This window comes from Mustela nivalis (assembly GCF_964662115.1).
Source record: "Mustela nivalis genome assembly, chromosome: 19".
NCBI classification, from domain to species: domain Eukaryota; kingdom Metazoa; phylum Chordata; class Mammalia; order Carnivora; family Mustelidae; genus Mustela; species Mustela nivalis.
In genome coordinates, this window is record NC_139038.1 from 35,545,119 (window position 1) to 35,563,144 (window position 18,026).

Below are 18,026 nucleotides of genomic sequence, written 5' to 3' on the forward strand. Positions count from 1 at the left end.
TTTACAGCTCTCAGCGCTGGAGGGTTGTGCAAGAGGTCTAACTGCTCTTCTGTGACATGGGAGGCCTTTCTATTCTTCTAGAAAGGAATGTAAAATTTAAAGATACCCAAGGAAGGTTGGTAAATCAATATGGAATTAAGAAGACCTATGAAATGTCACTGTGCTAGGGCACCTGGGTGGTTCCCTCTGCCTTCGGCTCAGGTCATGATCCCAGCGTCCTGGGATCGAGTCCCATATCGGGCTCCTTGCTCCGCAGGGAGCCTGCTTCTCCGTCTGACTCTGCCTTCCACTCTGTCTGCCTGTGCTCGCTCTCGCTCGCTCTCTCTGACAAATAAATAAAATCTTTAAAAATCACCATCCTAGTTATGAAGATCAAGGTAGATCTATCTCCAAGATACTATCTTGGTAGAATTTGAGTTTCTCGAAAACAAGCGCCTGCTAACTAACCACTGTGATAACGCCTGCGGCTAGCAAATGGAAGGTCTCAATATGCTTTGGAAAATACGCATGAATGGTTTTGAACTTGATACAACCGTGAACGGCTAGTGTCCCCATTCACAGATGTGGAAACTGAGGCTCATAGCCCACGAGGAGCTGGCCAGTCTTCAGTAACCTGGACGTGGCTGCCCTGAGAATGAAACCACCCTCCAATGCCCTCGCAGAGCCGTCTCCCGTGCTGAACCCCAAGGCAGAGCGGCATCCCACATCACCCCAGGAGCGCACAAGTATCGGAATTTCCAAGCGCGGCGCGGGGCACTCTGGGAAGTGTAGTCCGGTCCGGTCTCCGGCGACTTCCGCTTCCGGCGGTCAGGGACTTCGCGCGAGGCTTGGGGAAAGACCCGAGAGAAGTGCTGCAGCCCGGGTAGGTATGGATGGTGTCTTCTTAGCTGCTGTCCTACTGTGTGTGGCCCGTCGTCGCAGCCACCAGGCAGAAGCGGAAATGGATCTCAGGACCCTTCCTGGCCTTTCTGGGCGCGCCCCAGATGGGGAAACGGGGCAGAGCGTGTTCAGCCAAAGAGGACGAGAGTCCAGGGTAGCTACCGAGTCAGGCGTTAGGATGCCTGGGTTATTATTCCGGGCCAGAGTGCTGTAGCCTGATGCTTCGGGCTGGGGTTCTGGAAGCAGAGACGTGGCTTCCAGTCCCGTTTCTGGCGCTTCCTGGCTATGTGACCTCTTCGGAGCTTCAGGGGGTTTTACTTGTAGAGATCACACTACCCCTATTATTACCAAAATAAGAACAGAGGGAGAGCAAATGTGTCTAGCCAGGTGCTCCGGAATTGGAGACCAATATTATTATTTCAGAAAGAAGCAGGCAGGGCGCCTGGATGGCTCAGCGGTTAAAGCCTCTGCCTTCAGATCAGGTCATGATCCCAGGGTCCTGGGATCGAGCCCCGCATCGGGCTCTCTGCTCAGTGGCGAGCCTGCTTCCCCCCCCTCTCACTCTGCCTGCCTCTCTGCCTACTTGTGATCTCTCTCTGTCAAATAAATAAATAAAACCTTAAGGAAAGAAAGAAAAAAAAAAAGGCAGCGGCAGCAGCAGGCAGGGTGCTTGGGTGGGTCAGTGGGTTAAGCATCAGCCTTCTGCCCAGGTCATGATCCCAGATTCCCTAGGCAACAGCTCTCCATCGTGCTCCTGCTCAGCGTGGCGTCTGCTTGTTCCTCTGCTCCCGACCCTGTTCCTGCTCTCTCACTCTCTCTCTCTCTCAGATACAATCTGAAGAAGAAGAAAAAAGAGGAGGGGGATGGGGAAGGAAGGAAGGAGACAGTACAAGATTGGGGCTATGCATTGACCTGGAAGGGCTCCATCTCCTAGGTAGACCGTGGGCGGACAGCACTTGGCACTTCTTGCTGTCTTATCCTCAACAACTTTTGCTTTTAGAACTGAGAACCCCAAAGGGCACTTCCTGCTTCTGAAGAGCGCCTTTCTGTCTGTGAGAGCGTTTTTTTTTTACCCTGGAGGTGGTGGACAAGATTCCTTAACCAAAACTCTACTTAGGCTCCTCACAACTCTTCTGAGCAGGGCTTTGACTTTGGGACTTCTGTGTTCATTTCTGCATTATCCAGTTTTAGCGAGAATCCAGTTGAGTCAGTTCAGCCAGGACCCCCACCCTTGATATCTGATTGGGTTCCTCACCCTCCAGCATCCCCCAGGTGATGTCTGATCATGTTGGCCTGCCTTCAGCAAGAATTCTAGTAGGTTGGTTTAGCCACAGTCTCCCTGATGTTTCCTCTTATTTTCATCCTCCCCCCACCTTGGCTATAAAATGCTGCCTCCCTCACTACACACCCTTTGCAGTGATTCCTGCACCTTTCTCTGGTCCTGGATAAAGCCTTCTGTACCATTGTTTGCCAAGTGGCATGAATAACTTTCCTGAACAGTGGTTGAGAAAGAAGTGTATTTCTCTCACTCTGTGTGTGTGTGTGTGTGTGTGTGTGTGTGTTTTGCCATCTCTCTCTCTCTCACAGGCTGGCTCTCTGCATGGTTGCCTTCAGCCCTGAGTATGGCTGAAGATTTTTGAGGGAAGCTGGGCATTTTACCTCTCTTTCTCTTCCCTTCGCTTTGGCCTCCTGCCCTTTTGGAGAAAACCATTGAAGAAAGTATTGAAGCTAAGGACATTCTGGCTTCTGTTAGTGAGGGGGATGAACCACCAGGTGAACTACTGGCCTTTTTTTTTTTTTTTCTCCCCAAGATTGATTGATTTTTAGAGAGCAAGAGCGGGGGAGGGATAGAGGGACAGAATCTAAAGTGGACCCTGCTGAGCACAGAGCCTGATGTGGGGCTTGATCCAAAATCCAGAGCCATCCAGGAGCCCATGAACTAATGGTCTTTCTGTATAAATATTCTCCACTTAAACAAGAGCGTCCCTCTCTCCACTCCTGCTTCATGTCTCCTTTTTTTGTTTTTTTTTTAAAGCTTTTTTTATTTATTTGAGAGAGAGAGACCGAGTAAGAAAGAGCATGAGAGTGGGGAAGCAGACTCCCCATGGAGTCTGGGAGTCCGATTCAGGACTCGATTCCAGGACTCCGGGATCATGAGCTGAGCTCAAGGCAGTTGCCCAACCATCTGAGCCACCCCGGCGCCCTACATGTTTCTTTATAACACTGTCACTGCCTGTGTCATTCCCTTTGTTTGTGTGTGCCAGAAACAGCCCAGAAACCTGTTGATGTGTTTTGTTTATCTCACACAGGTCTTAAAACCAGTTTGAGTCTACATTCAAAATTAGGAGATTTCCCCTGAACATCTAGATATCAGACTTCAGTTAGACGGACTGGCAGCACGGGGGCTCTGTCCCCGGCTACTTCCCACATCCCTGACACTGGCTTCCAGCAGGAGCTGCCATTGTCCTGGCACTGCTTTGTCTCTTGTAGTGGGGATAGACTCTCCACATTCATGTCACTCTCCTACCTGGCAGTGCCAAAGACCAAGATGGACACGTGTTTTAAGAAAAACGGGGGAGAGCAAGTGTCTTTGTGCATAGCATGAATATCCCAGAATGTTGGGTGTGCCAGCTGTTTGTGTTGAACGGCCTGTCTTGCTTCCTTTCCTGCCCCTGGTCTGGAGTGGGTGGTGGTCTGAAGACCGAGGAGAATCATCAGGCATTCCAAGGACTGGCAATTTGGGGGGGTCTAGTTGTATTATCTGGACTGAATTATGTCATATGTTGAAGCCCTAACCCTCAATGTAACTATATTTGGAGAGAGGATTTGTAAGCGGTCATTAGGTAAAATGAGATGATAACAGGTGGGGCCCTAACCTGATAGGACTGTGACCTTAGTAGGATACAGTGAGAAGGTAACAGTCCGCACGCTGGAAGAGAGCTCTCATGAGGGACTGCATCCACCGACACCGTGATCTTGGACTTCTAGCCTTCAGAACTGTAAGAAATCAATGTGTGTGGTCTAAGGCTCCCAGCCTCCGTGATATATGCTGCCGTGGCAGCCAGAGCAGACGAAGACCTGGTGTTTCCCAAGAGGAGCGTGTGAATCTTCACCCCCATTCTGAGTGATGCCTGGGCTGCCCACAAACCGGAGTTCAGCGGATGTCATCCAGATGAGTAAGGATTTCCAAGCATGCCTGGTGGTCCTTGAAGCCCCCTTCTTCCTCCACACTCTATCCTCCTTATCCTGGAGGTAGCTCTCCCTCAGAGGAATGGTCACGCTTTGCAAGGCTGTTCTTAACACGTTAGCTTCTCATTTGACCTGCTGGCTGCAGGGATAAGACATGAAGTTTCAAGTGCTGGGTGGCTGAGGGTGTAAACGGTGGCTATCTTCGGCCTCCCTGTTAACTGATGCATCCTCTCATCTGTCTCCAATTTAATAATGGAACCAAAACACAAGCAGTCTCCAAGGAGAGATTTCCCAGGCATTCACAGCAAGCATTCTTTTCCCTCCTGCTTTGTGTTAATGAAAATAGTAACAATGCTATTTACTGACTCCTTCTAGATTTCACCCTAGAGTGGAGTGTTTGAATGTATTAGATCATTGAATCCTAGTAAGTATCCTCTGGGGCACAGGTGCTGTCTATCTCCATCTGTACCACCATCATCATGTTTGTGAATGAAGTTTGTGTAAGGCTGAGCAGCAGGCGTCAACGTCTGAAAAACAAATTCCTCCCACTCATAATTCAGTCATCAAGCAATTATTTACTGAGCACCTCTGTGAACCAAGCAGATCTGCCCACTGTGTTTTGAAAACCAGGGGGTATTGTGGCCCCAAGTGGCCCCCTCAAAGGATAACCTTGAGGCAGGACCAGAGTCTGGCGAGGAATCATTCGGATATTTATTCCCAGGCAGGCCTCTGATTACCTGGCTGGTGTTCAGGAGAATCTTAGGGGAGTCGTTGGGGCCACAGACTCGGGAGTGGACCTGCCTGAGTTTGATTTGGCTTTTCCCCTTTCCTAGCTGTGTGGCCTTTAGTAGGGCTATGCCCTCTCTGAGCCTCAGTTTACTCATCTAGAATTTGGGTCATAATGATACCTATACAAGAGAGTCCTTGTGAAGATTTAAGTAGCACAGTAAAGAATTCCCCTGGACTGAGGAAGTGCTTAAAAAACATTAGCTTTGGGACCCTTGCATAGCTCTGTTGACTGAGCGTCTGCCTTTGGCTCAGGTCGTGATCCCAGGGTCCTGGGATCAAGTCCTGCATTAGCCGGAAGCCTGCTTCTCCCTCTGCCTGCTGCCCCCCCACTCGTGCTCTCTCTCTCTCTCTCTGACAAATAAATAAATAAAATCTTTTTATTTATTTAATTTTTAAAAAGATTTTATTTATTCATTTGACAGACAGAGATCACAAGTAGGCAGAAAGGCAGGCAGAGAAAGAGGAAGGGAAGCAGGCTCCCCGCAGAGAGCCTGACACGGGGCTCCATCTCAGGACCCTGAAATCATGACCTGAGCCGAACCCACCGAGCCACCCTGACGCCCCAATAAAATCTTTTTTAAAAGATTAAAAAACATTGGCTTTTATTACTGCCTCATGGAAGCCTTAGAAAAAGTGTATGGGTGCCTAGGTGGCTCAGTTGGTTAAGCAGCTGGCTCTTGGTTTCGGCTCAGATCATGATCTTGGGGTCCTGGGATCAAGCCCTGAGTTGGGCTCCACACTTGGGGGACTGCTTCAGGATTCTCTCTGAAAAAAAAAAAAAAAAAAATTAAGTGTAATAAAACACCCATTCTATATTAGTTTTGAGGCATGCCAGGTCTCAAATGACTCTTTTAGATAATTTAGTCAAATTAAACTGTTTGATTTGTATATTGAGTTTTTAGTTCTCAGTCATTTGGACATTGAGAAATTGCTACCAAAGATGAGAACTTTTGGAGGGCTTGACTGTATACCCTGTTTTCCTTCTAGTTAATAAGAGCAAGTGTGGCTGAGCCGATGTCCCAGATGTGATGACAGAACTGTGTCTTCACTCTGACAAGATATTGAAGCACAGGTTAGGAGTGTTTTCTGTGGATGCCCAAATTCATCCTGACTTATATTTGTTAGGGACTGCATGTTTGTGTGTCCCCCAAAATAGAATTAAGACCGAAATCCGAGGGGCGCCTGGGTGGCTCAGTGGGTTAAGCCGCTGCCTTCGGCTCAGGTCATGATCTCGGGGTCCTGGGATCGAGTCCCGCATCGGGCTCTCTGCTCAGCGGGGAGCCTGCTTCTCTCTCTCTCTCTTTCTCTCTCTACCTGCCTCTCCATCTACTTGTGAACTCTTTCTGTCAAATAAATAAAAATCTTTAAAAAAAAAAAAAAAGACCGAAATCCGAGGGGCACTTGGGCGACACAGTTGGTTAATGCCTGCCTTCAGGTCTGGTCATGATCCCAGGGTCCTGGGATCCAGCCTTATGTCAAACTCTCTGCTTAGTGGGGAGTCTGGTTCTCCCTCTGCCCCTCACCCTGGTCATGCTCTCCCTCCCTCCCTCTCTCTGTCAAATAAATAAAATATTTTATTTTTAAAAAATTTTATTTAGTTATTTGACAGAGATCACAAGTAGGCAGAGAGGCAGGCAGAGAGAGGGGGAAGCAGGCTGCCCACTGAGCAGAGAGCCCGATGCAGAGCTCGATCCCAGAACCCTGGCATCATGACCTGAGCCGAAGGCAGAGGCTTAACCCACTGAGCCACCCAGGCACCCCTCAAATAAATAAAATCTTAAGAAGAAAAAAAAAAAAAAAGACTGAAATCCTAAACAAACCCACACAAGATCTGGAGCAAAGCAGAAACTTGTCCTTTAGACCTCTGTTGGTTGTAGTCACTGAAAATTGCCCAGACAGGAGAGGGCCAAGGTTATGTCAGCCAGGCCTTGGTCACTACATTGACTTGCTAACTTCTGGATATATGGCACTGAGGAGAAGCTGCCTGGTCCCCACAGCTAACCAGGAGGCAGTTAGAAAGGGGAAGGCATAGCATAGCTTTGAAAATGCTGGCATCTCCAGAGCTCTCCGCTCCCTTACACACAGCCCAGCACACTCTGCAATCAGATCAGGGTCTTGCAGTCCTACAGAACCTGCTGGTTTTCCCTCAGATTCTCCACCTGCCTCTTCTTTGTTCCTCCTTTTCCCTCTCCTGCTTTATTTGTTCTATCTTCTTCCTGCCCTGCTGCATCCTTCCTCTGACTTGTTCGAAGGTCCCCCTTGCACATTCTCCTCCCAAAGCAAACTGAGCTCAGGCCTAAGGACCACTTCCTTGAGTAAGTGTACACTTTGGTGTTCGTTCATTCTAACATTCTTGCCTTCCTGGCCAGCAACCGCATGCTGAAGGAGAAACTGAGGCATATATGGTTCTGCCTTTCTACAGGCCCCAGCACAAGGCTGTGGAGGCCTGGGACAGTCCTGAAATCTGCCCTTAAAGATGCCTCCCGCTTAGGGAGAGGCAGTGAAATTAGTCACGGGCAGTCCAGTGTCTTGTTCTGCTCCATGTGCCCACAATAAAAACTGGATATTGGATGTAGTAGGAAAAATGAAACACGAGAGAGAATGGCGAGTAGGATGGGAAGAAATGCTAGTGGGAAGATGGGGTAAGGTGCTAGGTCTGGGGATGCCACAGCTGAAGGACTCGGGAATCTCCTGGTCCTTATGTTAGTGACGATGTTTATGGAGCACTTATGATGTGCTAAGCAGCTAACCCTCTTCATGACCTTTACCTGCTTAAATTCCAGGGGCTTAGTCTCTCCCAGGCTGCATAGCAACACCAAGGACCTTCTGTTCATGGTGCCTGCTTGGTACAAAGCAGAGCTCAATAAATATTTATTGATTAAATTAACAAATAAATAAGCAATTGGTAGCCAACATGCCCCAAACAGGTAACTTTCTGGGTCTTCATTAACTAGTCTCTAAAATGAAGAGGTGGGGGCGCCTGGGTGGCTCAGTGGGTTAAGCCGCTGCCTTTGACTTGGGTCATGATCTCAGGGTCCTGGGATCGAGTCCCGCATGGGGCTCTCTGCTCAGCAGGGAGCCTGCTTCCCTCTCTCTCTCTCTGCCTGCCTCTCCATCTACTTGTGATTTCTCTCTGTCAAATAAATAAATAAAATCTTAAAAAAAAAAAAATGAAGAGGTGGACTAGAACAGATGCCAGGGTTCTAACCTCATTCCAGCTCTCCACTTACTGAGTATATATGGACCTTAGGCAGGTTGTTGAACCTCTGTGTGTCTCCTTTCCTCATCTATAAAATATTGCTAACAGTGCCTACTTCCCACTGTTGTTTGTTTTTTAAGATTTTATTTATTTGACAGAGAGTGAGAGAGCACAAGTAGGGGGAGGGGAAGAAGCAAGCTCCCCACTGAGCCAGGAACCAATGCGGGGATCCCAGGACCCTGAGATCATGATCCCAGCCAAAGGCAGCTGTTGGACCCAGCCATCCAGGCACCAACCCCGCCCCCCCTCCCTGGCCATGGTTGTTGGAAAGATGAATTGTTAATAATTGGAAAGTACTTAAAACAGAGCCTGGTGGGTGCCTGGGTGGCTCAGTGGTTAAGCCGCTGCCTTCGGCTCAGGTCATGATCTCAGGGTCCTGGGATCGAGTCCCGCATCAGGCTCTCTGCTCAGCAGGGAGCCTGCTTCCTCCTCTCTCTCTCTCTCTGCCTGCCTCTCTGCCTACTTGTGATTTCTCTCTGTCAAACAAATAAATAAAATCTTTAAAAAAAAAAAAAAAAAAAAAAAAAAAAAAAAAAAAACAGAGCCTGGTACGTACAAAGTACCATGTAAGTAGAAATGTAAATTCACAAGACCCCGCCCGCAGTGTATTTTTCTCAGGCCAGGGGAGGGCGAATGGAAAGGACGCAGGGAGAATTGCCCAGAACCTGCGGCGCCTCGAAAACCTTGCCCGGTCACTGAAGGTGCAAGGACTACTTTACCCATAATGCCTCCCATGGACCCGCCCACGCGGTCTCATTCTCATCGTCTTACTGGTGGGCGACCACAGTTCAAGGACTACGTTGCCCACAATGCCCGCCGTGGACCCGCCTATCCAGACTCAGTCCCGCACTCGACAGCCGGCTCGGCCAGTAGCGCGGGGACTACATTACCCACAATGCGCCGGTGGGCCCGCCCACGGCGTGCTGAATTTGCGGCTCACGAGGACCCGTTTGGGGTGTTCGTTGTGCGGGTTTGTTTGTCTCGTCTGTGGGCGGCTTGTCTGCTGCGCCTCCTGCTCCCGCGGTCCACTCTCGGCCGGGCCTGCCTCGGTGCCGGTGAGTGCGGGTGCGGGGCGCGGGGTCCCGGCTCGAGCTTCCATCCCGGGCCCACGTCAGAGCCCGGGTTTGTGCTCGGCCTGGGCTGCCGCTCACCCTCCACCTGAGGACGAAGCCGGGGAAAGCAGCCCGGCCGGGGACTCCCAGCACTCCCAGGACCCTGGAGTTGGAGAGGCCGAGGTGACCATCCAGTCGGGGGTACCCCGCGGGCCTACGGGGCTTGCAGGGCCCGAAATCGTGACAGAATCCGCGTCCTCGTAGGAAGAGGGCGCCCTGGTTCTCACCATGTTTCCAAAGGGACCCCAGCCCAAGGGGGCCAGCCGTGGTAACAAACACCGCGTTTCTCTAACTCTGATCCTATTCCAGGCAATGCGCGAAACCCTTTCCAAAAACCCTTTAGTCTTCTCAGCAGCCTCTGTGTAGGGATACCATTTTCTCCGCTTTTTGAATGCGGAACCGAGGCTCGGAGAGTTTGAGTAACCTGCCTGGGAATTAGCAGGGCGTAGCCGCAAGAACCCTTTAACCTACAAATTAAAGCCGTTTTCTTTTGGTGAGCGTGAGTTGGCTCTCTGGGGCATGTGGGTAGATGCTTACCTAGCCCTAACACCGCACCAAGATGATTTTACTGTTTCCGTACAGAGCCCTGCAAACCTCTTTTCCAGTGTCTGGCCTGAGGTACCGGGAAGCACAAATTTGAACCCTGAGGCACTAGAAAGCAAAACCCGCCCCAGACAATGGCCACCACACCTGGTCTCCAGCCTCCACCGCCCCTGGACCAAGATGAGATCTTGATCGTGAAGGTGGAGGAGGATTTCTGCTGGGAAGAGGAGCCCTCCCTGGAGCCAGAAGACCCCAGCCCTGAGACCTTCCGCCAGCTCTTCCGGCTCTTTTGTTACCAGGAGGTGGCGGGGCCGCGGGAGGCCCTGAGCCGCCTCTGGGAGCTCTGCTGCCGCTGGCTGCGGCCAGAGCTGCGCACCAAGGAGCAGATCCTGGAGCTGCTGGTGCTGGAGCAGTTCCTGATGGTGCTGCCAGGGGAGATCCAGGCCCGGGTGCGGGAGCAGCAGCCGGAGAGTGGTGAGGAGGCCGTGGTCCTCGTGGAAGGGCTGCAGCGGGAGCCCAGGAAACAGAGGCAGCGGGTGAGGTGGGGGGCAATTTGGCCCTGAGGTGAGGAAACGGGGCCCCAAGACCTCAGGGCCCTGCCCTCTTTGGAAATTCCTTGGAAATTTCCAAATTTCAGAGCTCAGATCCACGGCCTGCCTGGGTCCCTTGGGGGGGGTGGGGGACTGGGACTGCCTGCACCTGTGAATTGAAGAAGGCAACTGAGGACTGTCACAGCCTTGGCTGATGGGTGTAAATCCATCGACTAAGCACAGGTAGCCCACTAGCTGTGTGATTTGGTTCGTCAGCATCATCCCGGTGGGAGGTCAGACACAGCTTTTGACGGGAGGGAGGGTAGAGACTTTCCCAGGCAAGGTGCTGGGGGTTGAAGAGATCCCAAAATGAGGAGGAAGAAAAAGCAGGGGCTGGTGGATGCCCTGGTTAGAGCCCCCCATGTCCCCAGGCTCTCTAGAGCTGTGCCATCCCAGGCAGTGGCTACTGGCCACATGTGGGTTTTTTTTAAGTTACAACTAAATATGTCATTGTAGTTCCTAGGTCACACCAGGCACATTTCAAGGGCTCAGTTGTCACACGTGGCCAGTGGCCCCTATACTGGATACTAGACAACGAAGATGTAGGATGCTTTGTCGTCATGCAAAGTTCTGTGGACAGCATCACTCTAGGGCACACTCCCAGCTTCTAAGAAAATCTGAGGAGTGGGAAGTCTTACAGATTTGTCTTGCTTTGATTAGATTAGTTTTTCTAGACTAAATATTTGGCAAATATGGACAGGTGACCTTTCTTCTTGTGGTGGTACCATTGGCCATACACTGCTTTCCTATTTGCCCAGCAGCATAGACACATCCCTCCCCAAACTTGACCATAGTGTGAGTTGATTGCAGTAGGCAGATCCTGCTGTTGTGGCCGGTGGGAATTCAGGATCCCTTCCCAGCCCCTCTAGCCTTGGCGTTGGGGTTCTTAGCACGGCTTCCCTCTGGCTCCGTGCACCCCATAACCTTTGGGGACTGTCTCCTCTTAGAAGTGTGCAATGTTGAGCCTGACACAGGGGTCCCTGGCAGTAGTTTCACTGTTCCTCGGAGATGTCTCTTGTCCCAAGTACTGTTGCAGAGCTCAGTAAACTCCAAGACCCAAGTTCATCCTCTTCACCTTCTCTGGAGTTGGGAAATAGATGGTTTCAGAGCACCGGCAGGTGAATTTTAAAAATGCAGCACATGAAATAGTGCGAACTTCAGAAATGAGACCTGATTGGGGATCCTCCTGGCCCAGGAAGGAAGGATAAGAATATGATGGGGAGAGACTGGGGAGACTCATCCAGGGACAGAGCAGGTCTCACTTTGTCCCACTTGGGAGCGTGACCTCTTCGCAGCTATATTCCTTCTTCCAGCATGTCTGGAGGGAGGACTGTGTGGCATGTGGTGGGCTGTGGGGGTAGACAGGGAGAGGAAGCCCTGGGTGGGGGTGGGGGGGTGAGGCACAGTTGGGCAGAGCCTGGGAACAGGAGGATGGCCAGGGGTGCCTGAGACAGTGGTTGGGGACCCCATGGGTTTTCTCCCAACCTTCTGGGAGCTGGTGGACAGATCTCTGTCTGCATGCAGGGCCTGGAGGTGCTCCCTGATGATGTAGTGCCCCATGGGGCAGGAGAACAGTCCTTGAAACACCAAGTGGAGGCCAGGCCAGAGGAGCTGTCTCCGGAGGAAGGGTCTGGATGCTCCAGCCAGCAGCCCCCATCCCAGCGGAGCCGCAGACCAAAGAGGGGCCCCCAGCTCTTGCCAAAGAGGGGTGAGTAGCCATCCCTCCAGATAACAGAAGGCCTGCAGGGGAAGGAGGCAGAGGGAAGGGGGTATCACAGGAGGCTGTGCATGTGGGAAGGACAAGTTGTAAAGGTGGGGAGTAGTTGCATCTGTCTGGGCCTTCGCTACTTTGTGCACTGGTGGGCTGTGTGGCCTTCTCTGGCAACTCTGCTCTTTCCTCAGGCCCAGCGGCCTCCCAGCATCAGGAGACAGCAGCTTCGGCCACATCCTTCGTTCCGTCATGGTCCCAGGTGAGTGCATGTTCCCAGTTTGCATCTTTCCTGTGTGTACCCTGCCCTTGTCATGGGGGCACTTCTCTCCTGTCAGGTCCAACTCGCAGAGGCATTCCCTTGTGGAATGGCCCCTTTACCCTGACTTTCTCCTCCCGAGGTCATTTCTCGGATCCCGTCAAGTATTAGTTGTGCCCCAGAGGATTCTGGGGCTTAATGGTGAGCTGGGGCAGTTGTTTCCAACCCAGCCAGGAGCTAGACTCTTTTGACTTTGGGCAAAAATATGGATTCCTCTCCCAGCCCTGGCCTGGAATTGAACTCTCCTTTGCTTGTTCGTTTAAATAACAGCTTTATTGAGGGGCGTCTGGGAGGCTCAGTTGGTTAAGCACCTGACTCTTGATTTGGGCTCAGGGTTGGGAGATCAAACCCCATGCAGGCTCTGCCCTCAGTGGGGAGTCTGCTGGAGACTCTCTCTGCCTCTCCTCCTCCACCTGCTTATGCTACTCTTGCTCTTTCTAAAATAAATAAATCTTTTTTAAAAAATACAGCGTTATCGAGGTGTAATTCACACACACCCGGCTCAGCTGTTCGGAGTGCATGGCATTTAGCCTATTTATAGAGTTATGCAGCCATCGTCCCAGTTTCTCCCAGTGGAGAAACACTTTCCTTCCCAGCACACCCCATACCCATTAGCAGCAGCCCCCCATTTCCCCTTCCCCAGCCCCTGGCAACCTGCTTTCTGTCTGTACAGATTTGCCTCTTCTAGACCTTGTTTGCTTGGGTTTTCATCTGCTCCTTGAGTCAGTTTGGTGCTAGATTTGGAACGACTAGCCTAGAGGCTTCCCAAAGTTCCCAAGACACCCCACTCGGGTCCTAGGGCTGGTTGAGCTGAGGCAGGGCATGCCTAACTCATGCCCCTGGAGAACCTGGGCCCCAGTGACTGAATGCACAGGGGAACCGGCTGCTCCAGACAGTGAATCTGTCTGCACTGTCTCTGGCCCCGCAGCAGAGGGACAGAGTGCGGCGGTGATGGTGTCCTCCCAGGGAGCAGGATTCAGCCGTTCTGTGAGCAGAGCCTGAGGAGGAGGGGTGGACAACAGCCTATGGAGAGGGAAGGTATTGGAGAGAGGAAGTTGGGGGAGACAAGCAGGACCTGCCATTGTGATACAGGCGGAGGGGGTCGGTGAGCCCACCAGGCTGACCCACATTACGGAGCCGCAGTGTGGGACTGGGTGGTTTGCATTCCAGCAGGTGCCAGTGACCTTGGAGGACATGGCAGCGTACCTGTCCCAGGAGGAGTGGGAGAGCCCGGACCCAGCTCAGCGGGACTGTAGCTGGGACGCACTGCCGGAACACAGGGGTAACGTGCGGAGAGGCCCCGGCCACTGCTCATCAGTGGCGTGTCTGATGTGGGCCGGTCTCAGGAAGGGGGGCTTCTTCCCCAGGCTGGCTGTGCCCGGGTGGGTTCCGTGGGCCAGGGCCACTCCCTGGAGAGTCTGCTCAGCAAGCAGCTGGGTGCAGCCTGCCAAGCCAGGGTTGCTAGTCACCCGTCAGGGGCCCGGACGCAGTGGGGAGACTATGGCTGCTCACCTCACCCGAGGCAGGTGCCCACAGCGGTCCTGGGTTCCTTGTTCTTTTGTGCCTTCACCCATGTGGTTGGTCCAGTTTCACATCTGCCTCTGTGCTGCCCACAGCCCTGTGGGTCGAGCTGCTCCTGGCAAGGCCTTGACCATCCACAGCCTCTCCTGACCACCTCCACCCCCAGCTCCCCACACAGCACCGCTGCTCTCCGTGCTCCGCTCTCTTGACATTCCAGATACCCGTTCACTCCCTGCAATACGTTCAGCTCAAGGAACTGAGCTGCCTCTTGGTATCAGTTGGGTTTCTTCAGAGAAACAGAACCAGTTGTGTGTGTATATGTGTATAAGTTAAGACATTTGTTTAAGGAATTGGCTCACAGGATGGTGACTTCTGGCAAGCATAAAATCATAGGACAGGCCTGCAGACTGGAAATTTGAGTGAGAATTGATGTTCCAAGTCTGATATCTGCAGGGCAGCCAACTGACTAGAAACCTGGGTGGGATTTCTGTATTGCAGTCTTGAGGTAGAATTTCTTCTCTGGGGGAGGTACCTGGCTGGCTTAGTCGGTTTAGTGTCCACCTTGATGTCCGCTCAGGTCATAATCTCAAGGCCTGCAAGGGGCTCCATGCTGGGCAGGAAGTTTGCTTAGGATTCTCTCTCTCCCTCTGCCCCTCTCTGCTAAGCCTCAGGTTCTGCTCTTAAGACCTTCTACTGATGAGTTGAGGCCCACCTACAGTATGGAGGGTGATCTGCTTTTTTTTATAGTCACCTGATTATAACTGTTATGCAGATCTACAGATAAAATTGTGAGAGGTTATTTATGGCTGTGGTTTGTTTGATTAAACACCAAAACACTGTTGACATTGAGGCTGTAGAATTCTGTTATGATGCCTTCTTGTGAGCTATAGGATGTTCACCTGCATCCCTGGCTTCCACCCACTAGCAGCAAGTGTGACAACCAAAAATGCCTTCAGACACTGCCCAGTGCCCTCTGAGGGCCGACACTGCCCCGGGATGAGAACCCTTGGCCTAAAGGTTATGGGCCTAGACTCTAGAGCCCACCCTGTAACTTACTAGTCGAGTGACTTTGGGTGAGTTCCTCAACATCCCCGTGCCTCAGTTTCCCCATCTTATCATGGGGGCAGTAACAGCACCCACCTCACTGGCGTTGTGAGGGTTTCATGGGCTGCTGGCCATGGTTCATTATCTCCATTTGGGGTCTGACACTCCCCTGCTAAGTGCTCTGAGCCTTGCTCTCATGTTCCTCAGATGGGACCGCTGCCCAGCCTCTGCCCTCTTATTAGACACATATCCTCTCCCCGTGAGGGCCTCAGGGACTGTGCTTTCTCTGTCCCAGGGCTTGGGCTGCAACTTGATGGAGAGGACGCCAGGGAGGACGTGTCGATGAGAAGGGAGCGGGACCGAGAGCCGGCCGGGGTCATGACCAGACCTGAGCAGCCACTGGAAAGAGCAGGACCCCGACGAGTCGAAAAGCCGTACATGTGCCCTGAGTGTGGCAAAGGCTTTAGCAAAACGTCCCACTTGACCAAGCACCAGCGCACGCACACCGGGGAGCGGCCCTACAAGTGTCAGGTGTGCGGGAAGGGCTTCAGTGACCGCTCCAACTTCAGCACGCACCAGAGGGTCCACACGGGCGAGAAGCCGTACGCGTGCGCTGAGTGCGGGAAGCGCTTCAGCCAGAGCTCCAGCCTGGTCATCCACCGCAGGACGCACACCGGGGAGCGGCCTTACGCCTGTGCCGAGTGCGGGAAGCGCTTCAGCAACAGCTCCCACTTCAGCGCGCACCGGAGGACACATGCGGGCGAGAAGCCCTTCGTGTGCCCAGCCTGTGGCAGGGGCTTCCGCCGGGGCACGGACCTCCACAAACACCAGCGGACCCACAGCGAAGAGCAGCACCCACCGGGCCCACAGAGCCCCGCAGCGCGGCTCCAGGAGGCCCCCGGGCCGAAGCCTGGCCGCCACTCATTGAGCTACCCGCCTCGGGGGGCCCGGTCAGAATTTCACGGTCAGAGTTCATGAAGCTGCTGGAGTTACTCTCTTGGAACCAGAACCCTAACCTGAAGGCATTTCGGACACACCTCATTTGCCCCTGCTGGGGGCCCAGCTGATGGCTGTGGGACGTTTCAGGTGGCCAGGCTGAGGGAAGAATCCGGGCACTGAGTGTGGCAGTGACGGCTGGACACGGAGCGGGTAGACCTGGGCCGTGGGGCCACTGTCCAGATGAGCACAGCCTGGGTGGCTTAGCACCCCAGGGATGGATTCTCACTGTTCAGGGGGCCGGAAGTCCGATTCAAGGCGTAGGCAGGGCTGCTGCTTTCCGGACGCCCTGATGGGAGTCACCATCCCACGCCTCTCTTCTGGCTTCTGATGTTGCCGGCGTCCGCAGTGTTCTCACCTTCCGGCCCCTTCGCTCCCGTCTCTGCCTCTCTGCTCTGGTGTCCTCTCTAAGGGCACAGTCCTTCGATTTAGGGCCCCCAGTCCAGAATGACCTCATCTTAATTATATCTGCAAAGACCCTCTTTCCAAATAAGGGCACATCTGAGGTTGTGGGTGGACGTGAAGCTGGGGACACTTTGTCGGCCCATTTTGGGGAAGCCTCAGCAGCTCCTGTTTCTTGCAGTGTTAACACACCCTAGCCTTTCCTGGCCTCTCACCTTCCCCTCCAGCCTTGTCACACTCAGTGTGTAGGCCGTGGAGGCTTTTCTGTGTCCCTGTGTTATCAGCGGGACCGTGGGGGGAGTTGGGGGTCACCTTCACAGATCCACAGCTGTTCTAAAGGATGAATGCCTGGTGTGGGAACACTTCCCTGATACCCCATCTTCCAGCCTCCGCAGACTGTGAGGAAGCCTGTGGATTTTACCTGTCTTCCCATCTGTCCCCACGGCAGGAGTCCATGGTTGTCTTTGTTCCAGCCCCAAGTGGCCAGGACAGAGGCAGCCTTGGCTGACCCACTGGGTCTTTCTGAGGCAGACAGGAAGCTGACGCTCCCATAGAGGGTCCTTGTTCTATTTCGTCACTGGAGTTGGGGCAGCTGCTGAAACCCCTTGATTCTGGAACATTCCATGTAGGGAGTGTGGCAGTTTCCCATGGTGGGGTTGCCTTGGGCCTTGTCTTGTGCTCCATTCTGTTTGTTACCCAATCACTGTAGGTATTTTCCATCTTTCAGTGTAACCCAGGTTCCAGGATGTGTGATTTGTTCTTGGTTCCTTTAATAAACAAAGTCGGTCCCTCTGGCCTCGTGTGCTCTGCCCTGTGTGTTTTCCAGAGAAGGGGCCACTCAGTTGAAGCACGGTTTTACTTTCTAGGCCTGCTTCCAGGGCTCGAGCATGCCTGGCGGTGCCGACCACCCTCCTTCCCTATATGGCCGTGAGTCTGCAGGCTCACTTCTGTTGTGTCCAGGCTGGTGCTGAGGCGGCTGCCCGCCTACTTCTTGATCTGGGACCCGGGCCCATTAGTGCCTGTTCCAGAATATTCTCTCACACAGTCCTAGGACTGTGACTTTCCTTTTATAGACGGGAAACTGAGGTCCTGAGTGCTTCTACCACCTTGTCCAGGTGGCAGAACTGGCTGTAAACTCAGAGCTGAACTCCTACCATATCATCTTGGCTTGCCTTAATGGTCATTCACCCAGTTGAACTTGGAACAAAGCGTTTATCTTCTTACTTTGTGAAACATGCTTAATGAACTTCCTGGCATAAAAGGGGGTAGAGATGGGGAAAATGGGTTTAAAGGAAAAAAAAGCTGGCCATGGCTCTTGACAGGCTGCATGGGTGGAGGTGGTCACGTTCAGTCTGCCTTGCCCAGCAGCCGAGCTTTGACCACACTGCAGGTGCCCTGGAGCAGAGAGGGAGGGACTTTCGCAGATGGGTGAGACCTGGGAGCCCAGGTGACACAGCCTGGTCACCTTCCCTGCTAATAGGCCCACCTAGGGCCTCCCGTGTCCTTGGTGTAAGTTGTCTCGCCCCTGGCCCCTCACTGGTGCAGGTGGGGGCTGGTGTGGGGGCCCCCATGGCCATATCAAGGGGGTCTGTGGTCCTCACTGGCTGGCTGAGCCTGCCTTGCCTGGTACAGGGCTTGATGGAAAGAGACCTGTACTTATCCGCAGTGCATGCCA

General features: G+C 52.8%; 1 protein-coding gene across 8 annotated transcripts; it reads left to right on the forward strand.

Annotated features, from left to right (window-relative positions):
* Window positions 1–787: 787 nt before the first annotated feature.
* On the forward strand, window positions 788–17,145 carry ZNF500 (zinc finger protein 500). Of its 8 annotated transcripts, none has more exons than XM_082713173.1 (8): window positions 788–862; window positions 3,868–4,055; window positions 5,845–5,945; window positions 9,811–10,307; window positions 11,886–12,069; window positions 12,264–12,331; window positions 13,559–13,670; window positions 15,249–17,145. In XM_082713173.1, the coding sequence occupies exons 4-8, from the start codon at window positions 9,906–9,908 to the stop codon at window positions 15,929–15,931; spliced, it is 1,449 nt and encodes a 482-aa protein (XP_082569299.1). In that variant the 5' UTR covers window positions 788–862; window positions 3,868–4,055; window positions 5,845–5,945; window positions 9,811–9,905; the 3' UTR covers window positions 15,932–17,145. The 8 variants fall into 8 exon arrangements, with proteins under 8 accessions (XP_082569299.1, XP_082569300.1, XP_082569301.1 ...); XM_082713174.1 differs by having other exon boundaries at window positions 5,845–5,936; XM_082713175.1 differs by having other exon boundaries at window positions 817–862; window positions 3,906–4,055.
* Window positions 17,146–18,026: the final 881 nt, after the last annotated feature.